We start from the raw sequence: 24,768 nt of genomic DNA, 5'->3' as shown, positions 1-24,768 counted from the left end.
ACCCAGGAACAGGGAAAATGCCAAACTTACTCTTAGAGACAAACTTGTAACACTTCCCGCTCTTCGACCTTTTGGCATTATCTGAGAACAACAGTAATCAAGGCAGTATTAAAAAACACAGCTGTAGGTAATACAAAGTGCATTTCCTGCATATAATACAAATATAACTTTAAGAAACTAAAGGCACAAGCTAACTAAATAGGTATTACATACTAGAAATGCACAGTTCAATCTAATAGCTTCAAAAATTTGTTTATAATGGATATTTAAAGCAGTTTGAAAATGATACGTCATTATTGAATTGCAAAAAAGTATAATTGCTTAAAATATAAGTAAAATAGACTCTAATATTTGACATCTTGGATCAGTGATAAAATACATCATCACGTTTATGAATGCACTCTCTATATACAATTCATAAATTATTTTTCCATTGATTAAAAGCATATTAGAGGCTCAAGGATTCAAAGGTCCATTTTTAGGCTGGTGTGGAGGTATTCAAATTCTCCATGATTTTATGGAAAATTGTGTCAAACGGAACTGCTGTTGGCAGCTCCAAATCCTGTACAACAGTTAATGATGAGCCTGAGCAAAATGCGTTTTGGTCCACGGGTCCCCTTGGCTGTGATGGAGGGTGGTCAATGGGCCAGGATCTGCTCAACCTGACCCCGAAGCTCTGAGCCAGACTCTGCACCCCCAGAGCTGCTCTGGCTGCAGAAGGAGTAGGGGGAGTCTGTGTGAGGCTGAGACCCAGAGGGTCCAGGTCTCAGGTTCCAGTTCAGGCTCATCCCTAACTTTGGTACAATCTGCTCCACATGCCCAAAAACAAGGTGAAAAAAAATGAAAATTTGAAAGGGAAGAAAGACAAAGAAAGCACTTTGTTGGCTTCAGGAAATGTGAGCAGAAATTACTTCAATATATTCACCATGTCTGTTTTGAAAGGAATGTGCAATAACATCACTGTTACAGATAAACAGGTTCTATAACAAGACTTCTAGCTCTTTTGGAAAGTCAGCAAAGGAAATGTGCTTACCCAGCCTCTCTCCCAGGCACCCTCCCCCTGCCCGTGATAATCAGGTCTATTAAAATGACAAGTGAAAAAAAGGATCTCCTACTCTGCTATGAGAGAATTGTGCCAGCAGCGCATGATACCTTGGGAAATAAAAGTTTCTGCCCATGCAATATAATGCTTTTCTATGAGCTCTAGATATTGAGCTGAAAAGTGAAGAGTCATCCCCGAAATGTTCTACGTTTGTACAACATATGTACTATCCACACTTAGGTTCATCAACTCCCAACCCACCAATCTTCTTCACGCTTGGAATAATGATCAATACAGTGGGATTATCAATTTGAGATGAAAATAACATGATGCCTAAACCCAACACCACCACAATGATCTGTGAAAAGAAGGTCCTGGCCCAAGGACTACAGGCAGGACTGATCCTGTGCGGCTGCTCATTGCTGCACCGGGCGGACCCTCCTGGCTGAATAGTGAAGGTTGTCCCAAAAGCACTGAGCTAAAGCCCGTTCTGGAGCCTACTGATGTAGGTGGGAGGCTCGTGCTGACTCTTTGCTCACCATGTGCTGTTCTGGCCAATCCTGGAAGCTAGCTGAGCCCCAGTCGTGCAGGGCAAGCCCTGACCCCCTGCAAGATCCGCAGCTCCACGTGTGCTGCTGGGCTCCACAACCAGTGCCAGGGGAAATCTTGGGGAAGAGGCCCCTGAACGCAGATGCAGACACAACATGGTGTTCCTCACCGAGTGAGAGAGAGGCAGCTATGGCCCGGCAAAGACAAAGCTCACGTGGGGCAGCCTTTAAGTACTGCATCCAATAAAAGTACTTACGTACTGTATCTAATAAAAGTTGGGTTAGAAAATCCCATAGATCACAGCTGTGACAAATGACATGTGCAGGGTTGGTGAGCAACTACAAAGTTTCCATACACAGTCTGGTTTTTGTATGCAATCCCTTGAACCTATGGGAGATCTCAATGGGATAAAACTACCCAGTAAGAATAGGTTGCAGAATCAGGCTCTGTAACCTCTTAAATAACCGGTGAATTATTAAACCACCACCAACAAAAAAAAAGAAGTAGTGTTTCTTTAGAAGAAGACAGAGCATGCTGCGCTCACACCTGCCCTGCGCGCTCTGCTTCTGAAAGGTTTGAATACTGCCACACAAGAACTAAAAATCTTCACTGTAATCTCTTGAAGAATTAAACGAACAATATTAAAATACCATCTTCTGTCACATTTAAAGGCAGTTGGATATGTTTTTTCCTCTATATTTATATATACAGAGTTCTGATCTAGAAAAACCAATACAATAAACCATTTTACGTTTAAAAACAGGCAGTCTTTGGTGACGCAAAGGCAGAGATTTTCTTTGTTACCTTCTGCCTATTTCACTCTGTCTCATAAAGTGAATATTATTGGCACTGTCAGAAAGTTCGAGATACTGCTCCACTGACAAAACAAAATATCCATCGTAACCTTGTACCCGCCCAGTGTTTAGAAGCTGCTGTTTCTCTCCATCTGTCCATGCCCTAATCCCCTCTTCCCCCTCCTGCAGCCGTCTCTGCTCCTTAGTCCAGGCCTGAGCCACAGCTCTCTGCCTGGCTACCTCTAGGACATGGTTCTTTTCCTCTTCCACGGTCGTTCCGTAGCGAACGTTAAAGCACAGTGCGCCGTGCTGCAGCTGTATGTCAGCGAAGCGTCTAGTCCTCCCATTGATCACGGAAGTCATTTGCGACACTGTGACATTCACTCCGTTCTCCAGGATGCGTCGTCCTCCAGTGTTGCCAATTAGGGCCAAATCTTCTTCCAGAGACCCCAGCTTGATGAAGTAATGTGTGTCCCGGCCGTCTATGGTGAAGTGCAGGTTCTCCAGATAGTGAGCGTTGTTGAGTATGGCAGCGATGCGCCGGCTGTCCTCGTTAGCCACACCGATAATGTCTGCTGTGACGATGCCATCCTTGATAGCAAATTTGATGCCTTTTCCAAACACTGAAGGAATAGCTGCAAACCTCGGTTGCTTCACTCCCTCATAGCACTTGCCATCACTATACCTGGGGGTCATAGGAAGTTGATCCAAGGATATAAAGTTTCGGAGTTGCTTCTGTAGCTCACACTGAATACCAAGGATAGTCTGGAAAAGAAAACACCAGAAAAGTTTGCAGGAGAGAAATCTCACAGTCTCACAGTCCCTACCAGTATTTTAACTGCTTAAAATGGATTTGCAATTAGTTTGCAAACCATCGTACACATCTATAGAGCATGGAAGTACGCATAGGCTTTCTAATTACCAAAGGTACTACTTTATATCTCTTGGACTCTACAGTTTCTAGAAAACAAAAAGAAAACGTATTTATCACAAATGCTATTCTCATATTTATCTTCCCTTTTTTTTTTCCCCTCTCTCCTGTTGTCACTCTAACAGCTGGTCTTTTGAATTGTAGGCATGGGGAAATCTGAACTCAAATCTGTACTCTCATGCAATTCTAAGCAAATCACTTGTTCATTATATCTTCTGTAAAATAGCACTAACAGTTCATATTGCCCACTCTTCAGGGAAGGCAGGCTGTGAAGGTCTCAAGACGCTAGAAGAATAGGAACCAGGTAGGCACATCAGATCTGCAGATCTTCCCCCCACATTGTGCAGAAGAAAATCTCCCTCCAGCTGTCTGTCCATCAACACAATACATATCATTATACTCTTCTTGTGCCTTTGTTATAGCTTCTTCAATATCTCACTGACAATTCTGCATTAACATGCTCCACGGACATGACCCTCCAGCCTTCTGCACTCTATGTGGTCATCTATGCATGGGAAAAGAAGCGTATTCAATACTGCTGATGTGAACTCACAGCATTTTATGCTTCCTTTTCCTGGCTGAATAAGAGAAAGGCATCTATTCTACCTCTTCTATGTAAAATTATGTTTCTCTGTTAACAGATGCTCTTATGATTAAATGCAAAACACGAACACCCGCTCAGAACATCAGTAGCTGGCCCTTACAGTGATTGCTGGACCCTGTGAGCTGCTCCATAGCACTTCTTCAGTGACAATTAGCCCTGGAATTTTACAGACCCTCCACAAACCTGTAGTAACATTACTATTTTCCTGCAGTAACTATGCAGAGGAGCAAACTTGTACAGTTGTTTGCATTCTTAGTGATTTCGCACCTCTTGAGGCTTCTTTACTAAAAGATAACAGTTGTTTTAATTCTTAAATTCCATAAAATTCTCGCAGTTCAATTTGTGCATGCTTTTATCCATTTGCTGCAAAGTTTCTTCACTGTGTGCCTAAAAGCTTCTCATTAAAACTGTCCTCCACTTGATGCCAGTAAATAATGTGACAACATGAAGGCTTCTAGTGCAGTTAGACTATTATTTGTCTTGTCAATCAAGCAAAAATACAGCCACATTGTTTCCTTGGTCTCCACACTTTCTAATCAAGCTGCTTACTTTAGAAACAGAAGCGACTGAACAGAGTGTTTGCTAACCTTTCCAGGGTCCCACTCCTGGGTTTTTGTTTGAAGCTGTAGAAGTTCATATGTTGTCTCCAAAGCTTCGATCTCTGGTTTTGGAAACCCAGGCAGTACATTGTGCAACTGAAAACCAAATAGCTCTAGCCAACTTCCAATGTCTACAAAACAGACAAACAAAAAAAGGGATTCTGGAAATGAGGCATGTAAATCCTAGAAAAAGTCAGTGTAGTTTGCAGAAATCCAAGCTACGCAGAAAAATGATTTCATGTCAGTTTGTTTTCAATACTGGTTACAGCATTTATTGTAGGAAAGAAATCATGTGATTATAAAGCATGGCAATAATCAAATCAATAGTGTACTTACTTTCTATTTATAATGGAAAAAAACATTTTCTTCCCCTTATTTTAGCATTTAAAAAAGCAGCAGATACAACTATTAATTATTTTACTGGTTACCAAAAAGACTGAAAAAAAACAGATAAAGGTCAGTGAGGTGTTGGCTCCCAAAGGAGTACAGTAGATTAGAGCCAAATACTAACTTTAGATGTCTGCAAAGGATTTCTGGAATCTTGAATCCATACCAGAATCTCACCAAGAGTGTATTTTCATGAGAAATGTGTTACTTTTACCTGTTGTATACTTAGCAACATCTTGGATCCTGCCAACTGGGTAGTTGTTTTCAAATGAGTAGAGATTGAATGGTTGTGGGACAGCATTCAGGTGTTTCCATATGTGATGGTTTGGTGTTGTCCACCGGCCAGCAATAACATCGTAATCCCGCTGACCCAGATGAACCAATTTGGTGAGAGAATCATAGAGCCCTCCATGAAAACCAATGACAACCTGGAAATCTGGATTAGTGTCCTGGTAGATCTCTCCATATGGAGTGTACAGAATTTCTTTTATGACTTGGCCCCGGCTGCTAAATACAGCTAGAGGTGTTCCTGTGTTATCGCAAGCAACATAATATTCTTCTCCACTGCTTAATTCCATTGCAATGAGATGACCTTGAAGATCATAATACAGAGATGTTATTTCTGAGCTGCTATGATTGTACAAGTGAGTAACTCGTATTGGGTTGGAGAGATCAGCATAAAAGAACTGCAGGTGTTGTCCCAGGCTTGATTTGCTTGCAACTCGTCTTCCAAGACCATCGTAACAGTATTGAACAGTCCAGCCAGACACTTTGTTGTATGCTTTGTTCAGCAGACCATTAGAGTTGTACTCAAAGATCTCATTGCCTCTTTGCCTGAGAAAACCATCTTCATCCATTTTATATTGAATTTCTCCAAGTCTGGTAATGCGATCTCTAAGGTCGTACCTCAGAGGAGTGAGGCGTGCACTGTTTCCATGGCTCAGCAAGTTGATGTTGCCATTAAGGTCGTAGCTGTAGCGCCACTGGGTTTTATCATTCACAGACACGGTCTGAAGCTGACCATCAGCATCATACTCATAAAAATACCGTGTGATATTGGCATCTACACCAACGCGTGTATCACAGATCACCATCCGGCCCATATTATCATACTGGATGGTCATCCAGTAAGCAATTGACTTGAGAATTTCATACTGAACTTCAATCACCTGGCCGTTGGCACTAAAAATTTTGGTATGTTTCATCACAGTGGTGGTTATAACTTGATTTAAATCATAATTAATTACACTGAATTTCCCAAATTGTTCAGTCCTGCCAGAGACATCAACGTAACGGTACAGATCAATGGGCAGAGGCGTCTCGTTTATCATGGCCTGCATACTGGTGACACGGAAATTGTTGTAACTGTAGTCAAACCTGGCATTGACGAGCCCTTCTTCACTAAACCTGAAGATCTGGCGACCGATAAGTGGACCTGTGCACAACAAGCAGGAGAAAGAGGAAAAGCAAGAAGAAAAATGAATTACGTCTATAGAATACTTTAACCTACACAACTGGCACAGACAAGCTGCGAACTCAAATGAACCCTTGAGCCTCATTGCTACTTGACTGTCTCAGGCAGTACCACTAACCATGTTAGATTATTCTCTCACAAACTTTTATTAATGTTTGCTCTATGTAATATTTATATTTTATTAACGTTTGTTTAAATGAATGCTTTTTTATTCATAATTATGATTTCTATTTACTTGCAAGATAATTCTAAACTGAATTTATTTTCCATGCTGATCTCTTTCCTTATATGAACAGTTCTCTTGAATTTATGTTACATTATGGTATAAACAGGGAAACTTGAAAATGCAATCAATAAAACAACTTGATTTAGTATTTAGCAAATATCCACACAGTGGAATAAAAACAATCCAACACTGTAAGAGCTATTCCGAACCAAGCAATAAAAAGAAAACCGTATTTCAAATGGGGCAGCTATATATGCCTGTGGACACAGACATAGACACACACACACACATTTTTCTATTGAAACATAAAAAATAAGAACTTGTAGACGTAAAAATAATGGAATTTCATGACAGGTAAGTGCAGAATCAGGGAAAAAAAAATTAGCAAAGTAGTTATAGCTAGACAAACCTGTTTGCCTGTATCTGATGGTGCAGATGAAGCCATCATGCATTAAGTGTATGGTTTTAATAACGCCAGAAGATTCCTCGTAGGTAAATGTGACTTGAGTAGTGTCATAAAGAATCTCAGAAAGTCGAGACTGTTTGGAGTACTTATAGAGGACTCTGCGTCCCGTCCCGGGATACAACGTCTGCAGAAGCCGTCCATCTCTGGTGACGTCCTGTATGAAGGCCGCACCACTGTCCGGCGGGGTGTAGATGTTGCGATAGTACCCAACAGAGAGCATGGTCTGCAAGGCATGGCGTACCATGCTGGGCATGGTGACCGACAGCAGGTAGTCTGACTGGTCATATTCAAAGATGTAGCGGCGCTGGCTGTGCAACAGGAGCATCACAGACTGCAATCAGACAGGAATGGCGGTGTAAGAGGCTGATCAAGCGCTTTATTATTCATCAACTAGCTGCTCTTGGAGGTTGCTCTTACTGTCTGTTTAACCCCAGGTCAAGCTTTCAGCTCCAGCAGACCTGGCCAGCAAGGTGACGTGGAACAGAAGGAGAATGATAATAGGGCTGGAGGTAAGGACCCCCAAATTGGAAGGCAGATGTGGCTCTCAGTGGCATTTCAGCCTCATGCTGACTTGCTGCACAACTCTGAAACATTTAGGTCATCCTCTAAGGAAACTCCAACAGAGGGGACCTCACTCCTAGGTAGAGCATCTGTACCAGCAGATGTTTCTACAGGAGGTGGAAAGGAGAAACGTTCAGTGTTGTGTGCATGGTGTTTAGTTTTTATTGGAACTGTGCACAGTTCTAGCCCAGCCCTACCCCTTTTTTGTACATCTTCATACTGTCTCACAGCATGCATGCTAACTCTGCTTACACAGATGGGTGAAAATGGACTGCAAGTTCTTTGGTGTGACTACTTCTGTCTCTGTTTTTTTTGTTTTGTTTTTGTTTTAAAATATATACAAAGATTGGGTCCCCAGCCCGCAGTAAGGTACTGGCTGAACTCTCTCCTAGCACCGATGTGATGCTGCTCTCTACATATTGCTCCCGTGCCTGTTTTTAAGCTGTCTGCCATTGACAGGGTATGAATAACAAGATCAGTAACATCACTAATACAACTTTAGTGCCCCTCTGTGTCATTTTACAGCACTTTGAGGCTTTTCCACTTTTGTCCAGAATAATGAAAAGACAGTCCATAAAATGGTTGGAGGCTGAGTATCTTGTCTGGCTTATTAAGGGACACTATAAAGAGAAAACAAAATAATTCCCTATTCATCCCAATAATATTGTAGTAGATTTTTGAACTATTTGCACAGACGGGGTTCTAATCGTTTTAAGGAGTTTTGGAGGCGGGCTCTCTGTGAAACACCTCCCAAAACTGTCACTTTGCCAAAGGAGCCAGAGCCTGGTCAGTGGCACAGACTGGTGCCACATGGAGTCCAAGAGCCGCTGGCAACTCCTCGCGGCTCTGCTGGGAACAGGCAACTGCTGGGCACGGCCGCTAGATGTCATTTGTGCCCAACACATCACACAGCCCTCGGCCAGCTCCCACGGCAGCGAGCGGCAGGATTTGGGAAGGGATCTCGGAGTGAGCACAGATTTGGGAACGCCGTTGGCTAACGGAGCAACGTGAGCCAAAGAAGGGAAAGAGAGAATTGCGTGCAGGGCCACCATCACGGCGCCTCTGAAAACACAGGAGGCTGGGACTAGCCCTGGGAAGTGGAAATCTTTGTGAAGATACATAATTAACTCATCAGGTGCTAATAGATGGGAAAGTAAATAAACAGGCGTTGGAAGAGAACTGTGTAATTGATTTTTTGATAAAAGGAATTATTGGTTCTTATGAGGTTTCAGACAACATTTAGTAATCATTACTTAATTAACACAATGAGCTATTGACTTTAATGGGCCACAAAATTATATCTCCATGTCTAATTCTGACAACGAATTCATCTTCCTCTGGCACGAGGAACAAATTGTGATGGAAGTACATTAAATAGCTGGGAGATTATGTCCATGGTGTGTATGACTTTCAATAATTTAATGACAAGTTGCAGCATAAATCAAGACTGCCGCTACCTAGGCCTGTAAGCTTCAGTCATTTGCTTCGACACGATCAGGATCTGTCCACTTGTGCAGGATTGCAGAATGACAGATTTAAGTCGTACGACTTCATTTATCAGCTCCTCATAAACTATGAGCAGACAAAGGAGTTGGAGGGATAAAAAAAACATACATCTTTCCAAAATTACAGTCCATTAGGCCCAAAGAAAAAATAACAGATTCCTCCAAAAGGCAAGCTGCCCAAATATTTGGAGGCTGCACAAATGCCTGTTTACTTGCAATTTGCAGAGCATACAGACAAAAGGAGCCCTGACAAATTTATCTGAACCGAACTTCTGAAGCTTCCAGGGTTTGCCAATCTTGTTAACAAGTGCGAGAACCATACTGCATGCAGACAAAGAAAGAATCACATTTTTATGCATCTTTTTTTTTTTTTTCCTCTGGGTTAGATTTAAGGTTTTGGTTTTTTTTTCTTTTTTTTCTTTTTTTTTTTTTGAGAATCAGGCTTAAATACATTCAAAATAAGTACAGCAAAGTTTATCTTAAAAGTACACATTTGGAACTTTTAAAGATATAAATAACTTCAAAGCTATTGGATTTCTTGCGTGTAACATCCGCTATCAGTTTTACCTCACCTGCCCCTTCCTTTCCATTCCCTGTGGTAAACAGGTTCAGAAAACCGTTCTGCAAATTCAGAATATATCGAGGAGTCTGAGATGCTGCCATTCAAAAATTAAAAAATTTGAAGGACACTGAAAATAACCTCACACTGAGTTGCGAAAGCTTTCAAAATACAGATTTTTGGATTTGAGAGACAAAACGATTCTGAATGAGATGCTGCTACTGACGAATGTGATGTTGTTCTTCCTAAGACTATGCAGCATTTATTCCCCCATTTCATGACTATTACCTACAGTCATAAATGAAAATTACAACACTCAGGCAGTTTAGACATGAAGTCACTATAAAAGCATGGCAATAACTCATTTTGTATTAGTTTATGTTTTTTCCCCATAATGGGCAACATAAATAGTAAAGTAATCTTTCTGTTGGCAGGATCAGTCCCTTTTTGACAGCAGAGCACTGAGCAGGCACTAGCTTGCCCTCACCGCTGTGTAATTCTGGCTTAAGAGAGCTGTGTTTGTTGGGAGGAAACAATTCCACTTCAATGCCTTTTTTCTGACTACGTCACACAGAGCAGCAATGCATTTTTCATCAGTGAGAGTGTCCTTTGTGCTTGGACAGAGACGAGGAAGCCTTTTTACCAACTGATTAAACAAACCTGAGGTGCTGATAACTTTCTTCTGAACTAATCTATGGCAGACTCGAAAGGATGACACGTAAGTCTGAGACATTTGTTCAGGTATGCATTTTCTGTAAGTCTTATATCCTATTGCAAGAGATTAAATACTAACACAGCTCACAATATGGTGCCTGTATCAAACCAAACATTCTTGTGTTGGTACAACAATCCACTTATAAAGTGATTTACCTTTTCTAAGTACGTGTAACTCCATATTTTGCCATCTGCCCATGTTCTGGAAATGATGTTTCCACTTGGATCATACTCCATTTTCTCAGTCCAGGTTCCTCTTTGGATATAGGTCACTAATCCAGAGTGGGAATAAGTGATGTTGACCTCATTGTATTTGCTGATGGGTGACCACAGAACCGGCCGCCCCGTCTGGTCATACATAATCCGAAGAGTGAATTTTCGATGATCATCATAGATCTTTCCAGTTCTGGTGACATGGTCAAAATCAATGGAGAGCAGATTTCTATTGTGGGCCTAAAAACAAAGACAGAGGAAGAAGATGATATACCTTAATTCCAGATGACGGAAACATTTCTGCTTCGGCTCTGATCAGAACAGGCAATGCTTTAACAGCATGATGGACAATGTAGGGCACACTAAAGACAAGAAAATAGAAAAACGTTCAGTTGAGAAATAGGAGGACCAACGAATAAAATGCTGCTTGTGTTCGGTGTTACATATCACATTGCAGAATGCTTTCTATTTCCATATGCTCAGCTTTCTTTTCCCAAGCTTTTCAGCTTTCATCTCTCCTACAGGGTGTGTGATCCCAGCCAAAGATGTGTAGTTAAGCCCACAAATAAACAAATCTCTCCTAACTCACCTCCTCTCTCCTAAGCTCCACTAGTGCCAATGGGTCAGCTGCTGCTTTGGAACAGCCCATCCAGGTCTCATACCAGTGTGAAAAAGGAAGAGCTGTGCTTTTGGCTCCCAAAGACCCTACTCACTAGTGTCCTCACACTTCTTCACAAAAGCAGCCCACTCCCAAGGCTTGTGAAAGCTGGTGCCTTGGCAGGGGATCAGGCTGACTGCCTCGACCTGCTAGTGCTTGTAGTCCCATGGGGGGGGGGGGGGGGGGGGGAGCAATCAGAAATCAAAGACAAGGCAGACTTCTGAAGACAAAATATGCTTCTCCAATGCTTCCACCATCTACCTCCTAACATCACTCAGCCACTGGGCAGTCACTATTCAACTTCATTTAATTCTGAATTAGAATTTAGGGAACCATAAAACACTGCTCGTTGACTTGTCATTTTCAGATCAATGCCCAATGAACTCTTTGTATTAATTGACTGCATTTTGCCTAATCACTTGCATTAATGTATTCGGATTAATACATTCCTTACAGCTGAGATGATGTCAGCTCAGGTGTTAGAACTGCACAGCACAGTGCCTGCCTCTCCTTGAGAGCTGGAGGCGTTGCAGTAAATAGTTAAAAATATCTGTTTAATAATTCAAGCTGTAATGGTACGGTGGTTGTGGTTAGAATGAACATTATTTTCATTCCCTTTTCTGTTTTTAGATACAAAATAATTTGAAAATCTAGAAGAAGCAGGTGTTCTTTCTTCAACTACCATTCCTGTGGTTTTATATACACACATGTCTAACTTTAATACTGTTCATTTACAATAGCTGTAAAATACCTATACACCCCTGTAGACTGCTGTAACTATTACAATTTATGCTCTAATGATAGTTAAGGAGCTGAAGTAAAATGTGATGCTCAATTCAACTATATTTGCTTGTATACAGTCTGTTGGATTAAGTTTATGTTAATGTATTTCTTTGCAAACTTCTTGCAATTTCTGAAAAAACCCTCTTGGTGGTAAAATATCTGAAAAGCAAGCAGGAGATATGCCCTGGCTCATGCTCATTTACTGTATATGTACATACTTATGCTCTTATTGCTAATATTATTATTATTATTGTAAAATGCAGCTAGAAGAAATGAAAGTCTTGAATACAAATTGCTTGCAATCTAATTTTCAGAGACAATATAATGAATAAGAATGGAAAATACAGAGAGACAGAATTAGCATTGAAGAAAAATAGCAGCATCATTTAAAGGCTCACAGTCGATGCACTGGGCGGCCTGGGCACAGGTTGTCTGGAGAGGTGGTGGTGCCCCATCCTCAGAAACACCTGAGGGAGCTGTGGAGTCCCTGCTCATTGCAGAGGGGTTGGACCAGATGGCCTTTAAGGGTCCCTTCCAACTCAAAGAGTTCTGTGATTCTATGATGATCCTGTCATAGTTGAAACAAGGTTCGGAGAGGCGCCGTTGCTTCTTTTATATTCTGTATTTTATGCCGTTTGTGTTTATTTTTTTATATTAGATTTAAGTTAAATTTAACATCCTTCTTAAGACGAGATGCAGTGATACACGAATAGCAGGCTGCATTTCAATGCTGTCATTGAAATGCTGATTTCAAATCCCAGTGGCTTCCTACAGATAACTCCTCCAATGTATGTGCAAGTCTACAAGGAGCCCCTGTGAGAAACTGGAGCTCACGTGTGCGGTTACAAGCCGGTAAAATCTGGTTTCTGAAAGCAGTGTTGGGTCCAAATTCCAGCTGATGAAAATAGGGAGAAAATTCAGCTGATTTCAATAATCATGTTAGTAGTTCATAACAAGATACGTTATATATTTTTAAACATTTTTTGGCTCTATTTCTATTGATTTGCTTGCCAGAAATTTTGCAGTTGTCAATGATTGCATAAATCTTCTCTTGACATTTACTCTCAAATCTAAACTGTCTCAAATGTGAAATCAGATGAGATGATTGTGTATTTCCTTGTCTGTGTCTGGACTTGAGTCAACGCAAACTGATACAGGGTGACTGAGGATTTGACCTTACCATTACAACTTGCTGCAAGGCTGGTAAATAAAGGGAGATAATTTGCTAAATGTGATAATAAACATAGCTGTCAAAGCCTAAATTCAAAAGACTTTTGACTTGAATTGAGGCCAATGAGTTACTTCCATTTTTGTTATTTAAAAAGTAAAAAAAAAAAAAAAAAAAAAAAAAAAAGGTGAGACTGGCCAAGCATTCAATTTTCAATTTTGTAGATATTCAGTTATAAAACCTGGCCTGCATCCAACGCCAAGTTCCTCTAACTTATGCAAAAGACAGGAGGGAGCAGAGCTGAATTCTAATCAGTATATTACTATGCACCATGCTCATTGGTTTTAACAACAGCTCTGCTTCATTTTTAGAAGTCAATTAAAATAGCACTTCAATTGATAAAAAGAAGTCCTGCTAGATGAAGACTGATGTTAAAATGCCTGATTGTACATAGATTTATTATTAATATAAAGTGCATACATGCCTACGGACTGTTTTATGTACTTTCATGAAGTGCCAGGGCAGGCAGTTCTGCACTTAAAGGAAAACTCTGATTAATTCCTGTTTCCAACATTGATTTAGATGCTGAGATAAAGTTAGCTGTCTTTCCCAGCATTTCCATTAACACACTCATTTCTGCTTTAATTCTGGAGCAAGGAATATGTATCATGGGAAAAAAAAAACCAACACACCCTTTTCAAAACCCAACTTTTATCACATTATTGGGAATGTGCTAACAGTGGCCTCTTTCCACAACTTATTTTACACTAACAGTAACAGTAACTAACACGGTTTCAAGATGGGTTTTAATTGCGGTTAGGAATTAAAAATGTTAGGAACTGGCAGAAAAGGAATAGCTTTCGTCTCTTCAACTAGGTCATCCTTTATCTCATCCCCAGTGACCTGCCTTCTAATTTACACCTCTTAGCATTCAAAGCCGTTTGTTTCAGTGACAGTATCAGGACTGATCTTTAAGTGACATCTTTAAACTTGATTTCTATGCTTTTTTATTTCCCTAGAAAACTTCTCCATTGTACTGTTTTCTTCCCTTAACTGAGGGCGCCTGCAGATCTGTTCATTTCCACCGAGAACTAGTCCAATCCCCAGAGCTTTTTTTTACATTTATTTTCAAAGTTCAGCATAGTTCTTTTTGCCCTACATTGCAAGCTTTCTAACACACTTCCTATTGTGTCAGTCATGGCAGATTAAGTGCTTAACAACTTTTTTTTTTTTTTCAAGCTGGAACTCACTAGAACTCACTGGAAGTTTTCTGTAGGTCTCATCAGAACCTCATCCTTGATAAAGGCTGCTACTGATGCTATGTTTTTTTTCAAGCACTACTCATGGAAAGGATTTGTCAACAGTGGGCCTTAAGTGCCTTTCAGTATTGGCTCACTGATTCACTGTACATAGTGGCATTTTTGCTCCTGATGTCCTGCACGTTTCCTCTTATAAACAAGTTTCCAAGAAAGACAGCTGTCTGTGGGCATGTTCTGCTGCTTCTTTGCCTCCCTCTCCAGCTGCACTGTTCCGGCTTCTTTACACCAGTGCTGGCTCCCAACTCCATCAGCACTCCATGCAAACATCTCAGTGCTAAAGCTGAACCCTGGGAATCATGTATTTAACCTCTCCTCCAAACTCTATTCATCGATCACAGCAGCCTCAATAATCCATTTGTCTTCTGTGCTTATTTGCATGGTTTATCTTACGTGCAGAATACATCTGCTATCAAATCCTTCTTGCTATCCCACCAGATTTCTTCCAGCCTTTCTCTGACAGCCCTGACAACTCTAAAGCTCAGTGCAGTCAGAGAAGGGGAAACAGCATAATGTAGGCAGCTGACTTTCTTTTGGGTAGGCAAGGGCAATGCTCAATCCCCCATCATCTTGGGTAGGTATAAAAGGAAATCTATAATTCACAGAAATAACAATGCAAATGCTGCTGTGATGCTAGTGGATACTTCTGGAAGGACAAAGCATACAAATGGCATATTGGTATTGTTCTTACACCACAAACTTTCTTGCTGGAGGGAAGATGAAGGAGGAGGAAGAGAGAACACAAGTGCTTCTATGCACCAGCAGACTGACTTGGAGGCAGGTCCCTCAGGTGAACTCAAGATAGCTTCAGATTTTCAATATTTCTCTGAAAAATTTATGCCTCCAGCCAGAATCCATCTAATCCTGACCAGTTTCCTCCCCTTTTTGGCAAGCATTATTAAGGATCATGCAGAGGCAAGTGAAAATGAGATAAAAGAACTGGCAATCAATTTCAACAACAGAAAACATAAACTGAATAACAGGGAAGCTGTGCAGGATGAAGTACTTTGAAATGTGACGGTGATGAACAACTTGGCCCTGGCAGCGTAAGCAGAACAGATGACTGGCAACGTCCTTTCCATTTGAGACTTTTATTCCGTAAGATCTTTAAAAAAGTATGTGCCATACAGTTACTTAAGCACAAAATCACACAGGAAACCATTTGATTAGATAAAGTGAGCCACGGAGGCCACAGCTTCAATCCTATGATCTTAACAACACACCTTTGCAATGACAATACATTCAGCTGCCTCCCTGGACAGAGAGCTGGAGAGCAACACTAGGATAGGGCAGATGCAGTCAGAGGATGAGCAAGAAACACCACATGAAGATTTTTTCCCACTTGCAAGACCCTTGTAAGTAATTAATTGTGACTGCCAAGTCTGAAAGATGTCGTTTCAAATGTTTTTTTACACATGGTGGTAATATCATGGCCACATCATACAAGTTTTTTGTTTCTACCTCATAAGCACAGCTGAAAATCAAACTGATACATTTTTAAAGCAAAATAATATATGGGATATGATAACCAAAAAGAAATCCAGTGATTTAGTAACCATCTTCATATTTTTAGAGCTAACAGATGTACCTTCAGAGATAATACTCATCCAGCCATGTTGCAGTTAATAATGTAATATTTTAAAGTCCAGAATTCCCAGTTGTACTACTGGTACAGGTGCTTTATGGACTATTCATGTGAAAAACAGAACTGATTTTGTAAAAAAACCATCCTGCAAGGTAGTTGTCTCTTTGAGCCTTGGTGTTACCTAATTAAATGCTGAATGTTGACCATCTGTCATTGTAAACTGCGAGTTCTCCTGAAAATAAATATAAACCATGGATGTACTGTTAAAATAATTCTCTATTAGAGCTGTAAGGTAATGCAGTCAGAGGGAAGTAGGGGGGCTGAAAGCACACAGTGGAGGGCAGAATCCACAGAATTGTGGATAGATGGGGAGGCTCTATAACATCATGGCTTACAGGAGATGCCCTCGCACAGACACCCAAGGTATGCCCTGAGAGACCTCTGCACTGAGCAGCGGCTGGAACCTGCTGTATCCCCCAGAACAAAAAGGTGGTTAGATCTGAGAGGCAGAATCTGGCTCCAAGTCTGCCACTGTACTGCAGGAACTATGATTCGTCTGTTGCTCGCAGCTTCTTTCAAAGACATAATTAAGTTCTTAGTTGAAAAAGAAGAGGAAGAAAAGAAGTAATTATGTCTTGAAGTCAAGTCTAACAACCAAAATCAAACAGAGATTAAACACCCCTGCCAGTATTGGAGGAGTTTGGTTTTGAAATTCATGGCTGGGGCCCACCATTGATACAAACTTCCTATTACACTTCTTACAAAGTAGAGCATTTCAACATCATTTTAGTTCAACGGCTTTCAAAGGGAACACTGCACTTCACACAAGAGGAAACCTTACCCTTAGCCTTCTCTCAAACGTGGAGATATTGCCTTTGGTCTGCTCCCTCCTTTGCCTCCATTCAATGAGATTTGAGTTATGCTCTCCAGGAAGGGAGATATTGCACTTCCCTAAAGTGGGACTGACTACTCCTGCTAGAATATGAGGCTCTGTGTTAAGCGTGATTTCCATTCCACTGGCGAAGGTGACTCTCAGAGACCCATCTGGGCTGACCCGGTAGATATTCTGTGTGTTATCTGTCAAAAAAACAACAAGCAAAAACAGGGAATACAGAGAATTTCAGATTCACAGGTCTATGAAGAAAACGGGGCTTTGTTTGTCCCAAGTTTACAGACTTCTGTTCATGCACTAAATGCAGTGTGATTTTTGGAATCTGTAACCTCCAGATCTACACATCCACACATGCCTAAGCCTCTCTTTTTTACACTGGGACAAATGATTTCCGCTGTCCAGGTTTCCTAGCAGGAGTAAAGAGTTTTGCTTTCAGCATAGCAATACATGAACTCATAAGCTGCATTCTGACCACTGTTATTCCTCTACTCTTCCCCACTAGCATCAGGACCCTGGGGCAGAGGTTCCATGATGGCCAGCCTTGAGACTGAGTTCTACTGTTTGCTTAGGACTAAGAGACAAAAGTGAGTGTCACCCTTAATAATCAACTCCTCCTTCCTACACGTGCTGCCATCAGATACAGAACTACCAGAAAGAATTCATGGCACTGGCCAAACACGGCATTTCACTACCAAAACAGCAGCAGAGCACATCACTCTTTGGGCACAGTTCTCAGAATTACAAAGCTTGGTGTATTATGGGTCAATCCAATTCCCCTAGATACTGGCATGGTTAATAGCATGTAAAGCTTGGAGACATCAGAGATTTCAATAACTAGAATCTACCCACGGGATTTTTCTCGGAGGAAAAGAATTCACTGGTGGTTTGTTCCTAGCAGGAACCTCAGGAGAAATGTAAGTACTATCGAGCTATTTGTACTGAAACAAGGAAGAAACAAATGAACTAATTTCAGTGTCTTTCCATCAAACAGTTAAGAATGCAACAATATTCAGAGTCTGAAATGTGAAGACTAGGAAAGAAATAACAGAAATGCCTTCATTACCTTGTTTTAAAGTATATATTGTAGAAGTAGCTGAGAAGTTTGTAGCTGTGACCACGTTCTCCCGGTTTGAAGTATCAAGTTCCACTCTCGTCAGTTTTTCAACATCACTGTGGAAACTGCTGACTTCCCCAGTTGGGAATGTGGCATTGGTCAGGTGGCCATCAGAGTCGTACCTGCAAGACACAGCATTAACACCACAGGAATACTGTGCCTGCAGACACTGCTGACATTTTTTTAAAAAAGAGGGGAAAAAAAAAAAAAAAAAATGCATTTTCAACACTGTTCAACAAGCAAAAAGGTAAGAATTGGTGCATGTTTCATTCTGAAAGCCAGACCTTAGGCTACTGCAGCACTCCATAGTGTGAGGTGCTGGAACAGCTGCCCAGAGAGGTTGTGGATGCCCCATTCCTGGAGGTATTGAAGACCAGGTTGGACGGGGCCATGGGCAGCCTGGTCTAGTAGCAGATCTGGAGGTTGTGGACTTGATCCTTGGGGTCCCTTCCAACCCAAGCATGATTCTGTGATTCTATAACTGCCTTTTGCTGCTGATGAGCAAAGCACATAGTATGAATGGCAAAAAATGAATTGAAAAAAAAAGGGACTTAAAGCATAACAAGAGCAATAAAATTAGGTGGAAGTCTGTTTGGTCAGCTGTGTGGCTTTCACTCATGTTACGTTTCTCAGGGGCCAGAACTTCTCATCACAAGTAAAATCACCAGAATCCAGAGTGCCCCATTTCAGTTAACCTAAACTGAATCAGTGCTAAAGAAACCGTTCTTGTTTAAGGACTCTACGTAATAATCAGGCCACGTTATGAAAATGTCAGTGAGTAATTCAAAAGCTGTGGAGCAATGTTTCTAATGGGTCTCTTCAGTCTACAGATAAGTTTGTTCTTTCTGACGGTTCACACAGCAAACAACGCAGAACAATGGTTGGTATTTGATATAGTTCCATATTAGTGCCACCCATCTTAAAAATCTCATTGATCCTGAGACATTTTTACTCATCCAAGGGAACTCACTGAACATGCTGAAGACGCTTTTGCATGAGTAAAATCGACAAATGTTCATAAAATAGAAGCCCACTTGAGCAGGTAGGAAAGCATAATTAAGTTTTCATCTATTATTATCTGTCTCTCTTGCACTCGCAAAATGTATCCTCAGCTGGTGTACCAACTGGCACAGCCCTGCTCCCTCCAAGGGGAGCTCTTCCAATTCACATCAGTAGACGATCTGGCAATGTCCTTCACTTTAATGGGTTAGCATCCTTTCTTTCAGGCCCTCACCTATCCCTAATTAGACAAAATCTGTGTGCCACAAGAGATATTGATGAACGAAATCAGGAATTCCCTTTTCCATTCAGTATGAAAAAGAAAACAGAGCAGCTGTTCTTCTCAAATGAAACACTGGAAAAGGAACTTGCCAAGCATCTTGTATGTTTTGACATGTAATTTCATTAAATGTTAAATGCAGTATAATCTCTCTCTCTTTCACCTCTTACTGCCCTAACACATTTCGTGTGACTTCTTTCCATCTCACCCTGATGTCGGTTCTGTGCCAATGGACTGAGTGCCACTCTCTGTGATTAAAACAGATTAAGACCACCCCTCTTCATCATTAGAAAACTCTACAAACACTGGGCAACTATATTTCATTTACTACTTGATCAAACAGCTTGCTAAGTTATTTGGATTTTCTACATTACTACACAAAAATCCCCAAATGACAAATTTTTATGGGATAAATGCAGCCAGTTTGTTGGAATATACTTGTGCATAAGAATCAGGATCCACCTCTGCGATGTTGCTGCTGGATGCTGCTGATGAAGAGGTACAGAACTTCCTGTGTAGCTGAAAACAGGACTGGATAGCAGACCAGACTTGGCATTGAACAACTAACATGAGGCTGTAGAGCACATGCCCATGTACCCTAACTCAAGTAGATGGTACAGCTGACTTCAAGGTCAGTGTCTCCATAATGGTTTCACAGTGTAACCATCTAAAGGGCTTTTTTATTCCAGATTGCTTCAAGAAACCTAGCCCTCTGAGGACAGGTTCTGCCACCTTTCACATGATGAATAACAGCACACTTGGTCTCAGTTCTTGCAGAGCAATGTCCTACCCATACTAGTAGGGGCAGAATCATGACGTATTTCTTAATGTTAATTTGGTGCCCAGTTATTGCACTGTTAATCATTCTGGTGACCATTTAATCATGCAAATAATTGCACTGATTTCAGTACTCACATGAGGAAGTGCTCACCAATATTAGAAAAGCACACTTGGGTATAGAGCTTCACAATCTATTTGCATTTCTATGTGTAGCACAGTTAAGAGTTATACCATTTCAAAGGGAAAGCAGTCTAATTAATTTTTTCAGAGAGGGCTGTTTCTTGCAGATGTTTTCTTGTCCTTGATTTAATAGAGGCCCAGTGCCCCCCCTCCCTTTTTATGGCTTTAATGATATAATATTAGGAAAAAACCCTACATGACTGAAATCGCACATTAGTACATAATTTTATGCAAGAGCTCTTTCAGTGCTTCCATTCTATCAGATTAGACTAGATGGATGACAAGTACTTTTGTAGGTGGTTTTCTACCTCTTAATAATTTCCCTCTGAGCGAATCTGACACACAGGTATGTGTTCTGAACAGTTCATTATCTTTGCTCATATTCCCAAGTATGTGTGATATGTGTTGTTAAACAAACTCATTCCTATTTCAGCTTGATAGTGACATGGATTGAACTTTTGGATGTAAATGCAAATCTAGCTTAAACAGAAAAGTTGATTGCAGGCAACTGGAAAGTTGCTTGTATGTTAATTCTCTAAACTCTATGTTTATATATGACTAAGGACCATCATCTACCATGAGCTATTTATAGTGAAAAGGAAAATCAGCTTCTGAAAACACATCCACATTCAGCATATCATGGATTGTACCAATTGTCCCTCTGACATGGCATCTCAGCCACTCAGAAAGCTGTAACACATTATGAAGATGACTTAAAATATTGGTCTGAACAATAAATATTAACAATATGACTTCACCATTTAATATTGCTGCTATTTTTGTAATGTTTGATCTGTAACTCTGTTAATTTTGCTGGCAGATCTAGACTGGCAGAAGTGCACAAACATACGGTCTGTACAACTGAAAGCATCAGTGTGGATACTGTCCCTTCATGTATCTCTGGGTGAGGAAATCAGTACTACGTAAGTGGGAGGACCTTGCAAGCAGGCAAAGTCCTTTAAAAAGAAATCTTACTGAGTCCTGCATTACAAACTACTTGCCAGAGGATAACAGGCATGAGCAGTAATTGTCTGAAAAGGTTTACAGCCGATGCCAGCGGGACAGAGTAGGAGTAGCAATATTAAAGCCACTGAGAAGCACAGGACTACACATTATCCCCTCTAACATGCTCGAACAATAAAGGCCCTGAAACAATGCATAGTGTTCAGCATTTTAGGAAGCAGCAGACATGACTTGGAGCTACTGTGAAAGCTTTTTGAAAGTGTCATCTGTCCACCACCGGAATTGATCCCATCCTCTGGAAGGAATTTAAATGAATCCCTCTTCTTTCAAAGAAGCACATATTTTAATTAATTCACTTCTGTGTAGAACAGAAATCTCTCTTAGATCAGTGTTTAAACTGCGCCAGACAGCAAGCACCAGCCTTGTGCTCTTGCATGAAACTTGCAACTTCTACTGCTAGATGCCAGATAATGAGAACCGAATCAGGGAGGCTCTGTATGGTTTTGTTCTGAATATCGTCAAAAACGGCCCCAGTTGTCTATACCTAGAGCAACTCTATCATTTATTCTGTTTTAGTGGTATAATGGAGGATAAAATGGAAAAATATCCCCTTCAACAACAAATCCCACACTCTAGACAGCAGTTTCCCCTGCTTTTATCCCGTTTGCAGTTTAATAAAAAATAATTCTAAATAACCTATAATGATGGTGACTCAGCTGCCTTTCCAGGTGACTTATGCAGTAGCTTAATTTCTATTCATATCTCACCTGGATGGCTTTTCATTTTCTTTTTTGACAATGGACTCCTATGCCCTACAGAAAGCAGGCATTATTTTCCTTGAAGAACTTTGAATTAGTAGTGCAGTGTTAACACATGATTTCCATCAGTCACTTGCCATGTTCTCAAACAGGAATTATGACAATTATAAATAATGAGAAATCCTGATATATCACACAAATCAAACATGGCTTTTCTCTGGGGTTGTTCTCTCCCAGGGACCAGACTCTAATGTTCTGACTGCATCTGTACTGCCTTGTCTTGCCCTTTATGAGTCCTGTCAAATGTCTCAAAGCCCCTTCCTTATAAGGCCATTCCTATACCACTAATATATATCTTTTCCCTATTAGATATATGTATATTTAATTATATATCCTCTTCCTCTAACAATGGAGACAAGTCCGTTCTTGCATTTGAATGTTCCTTCCACCAAGATTCTCTGTTTCTTTTGTAACACTCCTTGCTCCTATGAGTATGTTAATTTTTCCCATTTTGTCTTCCTCAGGGTTTTTGCAAATCTGTGATTCACATCACAACTGGCCTCTACTTCTTTAGTTACCAAAAATTCCAAAACCATATTTGCATTTAGAGAAATAGAGATTCACACTAATACGGTATGAATGACGTGTGGTTCCAGGCAGTTTTTGTACATGTAATGGGCACTGTGTACATTCACACTGCGTACATTTACATTTGACAGGCTGTAACACTTAAGAAATGTTTTACTGTTTGTAAGAGCTTGTATAATAGCTTTGTCTTTTGTAATTACTAGAATCAAAAAAAAACCAACCATTTGTTTAAAACAGGGCTCCTTACGTCAGAAATTTAATGCCATGGACTTACTCATACACAGTGGTCCATCCATTTTCATCACTTTTGGTTGCTAGAAGTCCTGTGTTTCCAGGATATGTCATCAGAGCCAGGTTGTAGCCTTGGGCATAAACCCTTTTCAGAACACCATTGCTGCTTATTGTCAGCCAGTATACCTGGCCGCCCGGCACCACGACCCACAGGGGCAGGCCGCTCGTGTCTCTGCGGATGTGCACCGAATTCCCATTGCTGCTGGTAATGGTGACAACGTCCCCTTCTCCGCTGTAGGTGAAGTTGTAAATGTAGTCCCTTGTGATGAGGTTCAGGGTGTGCAGGTGGGTGCCATTGATGGTGAACTGATACAGCTCTTGGTCTGCTGGTGACGCAATCTCGTACAGATTCGTGTCACTGAGGTGAGCCTTGTTTCGGCTGATGGCGCGGATGCGAACGTTGCCAAGGTCTGCTACATACAGCGTGTCATCAGCAGAGACTGCTAGGGAGGAAGGTGCTTTCAGCTTTGCATCTTTGGCATATCCACCGTCACCTGGGACATAAATGGCAGTGTTAGTAATCTGCAATGTCTGCATTTAAGCTGAACCTCAAAGCCTGGCTTACTGCTTCTTCTCAGCATTTATATGTCAACAGGAGAGTATCTGCTTCCAATTCATTAAACCTCCATTATTTAAAGCTGGTGCAATTCTGGATCGGTCTCAGTAAAAACAAACTAGAAGACAAATATGCAACTTACACCATTTTTACTAACTCCAAAGCCCTGATGCTCAGGGAAGCATCACATACTGAAACGTGAAAGAAAAAATGTTAACAACAGGTGAAGTTTCATTTCCTACTTCTTGTATGCTGATATGTAGTCCAAGCAGAATTGTGGTATAAATAAAAATCAGTAATTCAAAGTAATTAAGGGAAGCAAAGATTAGATTGTACTTACTACAATCTCAACATTATAGAAAAGTAAATGAGATTAATAGCCAAAAAAGGCCTTGAAAATATACCCCCTCCTATATCAATCGTAATTGTACTTTGTACTTATAAATGCTATGTGTTTTAAGATCCAAAGAGGATGTTTTCATGATCATGGGCTATATACCTGAGTATCTAAATGACTTCAGATGAACAGGATTTTATGTAATCGGAAAGGAAGCATATTAAACCTCACTGTTAGAGAGCAGCACATTACTGTTACGACTGCTCCCTTTCTCCTGACTCAGAAATACAATTTGATGGAGAATTTGAGCATATCCTTTGCTGCCTTGGAAACGGACAAATGAGCTAGTCTCTGCCAAGCGGTGTCTGCCTTTCACCAGCCCAGCACTGGCACAATCATTAGCTTTGCCACAGTACTTTTCTGTGTGTGTGCTGAGGGTAGATTCCCTCAATCAGAACCCTGGACAGGATGCTATTCAGCCCCGGTACGACAGAGCCATACCTGAAGCTGGCAGCACGTGGCAAAGCTCATGAGATTTTGATTATCCATAATGGGTCAGGAACTCACCTCCTCTGGAAGACCATTTACATTTTTTTTCCTCTCCTTCTTGACATACTTTATGTTTTCTTGTCAGTCATTAACCTTTTACTTGAAATGGGCGGCTTATGAATTATGATAGCATTACAGAGCTGAACAAAGTGGTTCTTGGAGATGGCAAGATGACAGTGTACTGCCTTCCTCTGTGTAAGGGAACATTCTCTTTGGTTCCATCATGAAATAGGTTTATGTGAAAAAAAAACGCACAACAAGAAGGCGTGAGATAGCACTTTTCACAGGACGTGGAACATTTTGATAATCTCCTTGGCAAAAAGGGCTACCACATCCAGGAGTATTCA

The 24,768-nt window shown here is 40.8% G+C and overlaps 1 protein-coding gene across 1 annotated transcript in view; it reads right to left on the bottom strand.

Moving 5' to 3' along the window:
* Positions 1 to 2,341: 2,341 nt before the first annotated feature.
* Positions 2,342 to 24,768, bottom strand: part of TENM1 (teneurin transmembrane protein 1) — a 237,641-nt gene continuing 215,214 nt past the window's right edge. The window contains exons 24-31 of the mRNA XM_042876489.1: positions 22,963 to 23,473; positions 18,090 to 18,262; positions 16,976 to 17,211; positions 10,568 to 10,864; positions 7,016 to 7,403; positions 5,121 to 6,341; positions 4,508 to 4,650; positions 2,342 to 3,150 (exon numbers count right to left, since the gene is read on the bottom strand). Of these exons, the coding sequence (XP_042732423.1) occupies positions 2,392 to 3,150; positions 4,508 to 4,650; positions 5,121 to 6,341; positions 7,016 to 7,403; positions 10,568 to 10,864; positions 16,976 to 17,211; positions 18,090 to 18,262; positions 22,963 to 23,473 (3,728 nt within the window). The 3' untranslated portion in view covers positions 2,342 to 2,391. The remainder of the gene's footprint in view (positions 3,151 to 4,507; positions 4,651 to 5,120; positions 6,342 to 7,015; positions 7,404 to 10,567; positions 10,865 to 16,975; positions 17,212 to 18,089; positions 18,263 to 22,962; positions 23,474 to 24,768) is intronic.

This window comes from Lagopus leucura, unplaced genomic scaffold, assembly GCF_019238085.1.
Source record: "Lagopus leucura isolate 7727_CA_CO unplaced genomic scaffold, USGS_WTPT01 Super-Scaffold_100016, whole genome shotgun sequence".
Taxonomy (NCBI): Eukaryota; Metazoa; Chordata; class Aves; order Galliformes; family Phasianidae; genus Lagopus; species Lagopus leucura.
This window is presented reverse-complemented; position numbering and strand designations above follow the sequence as displayed.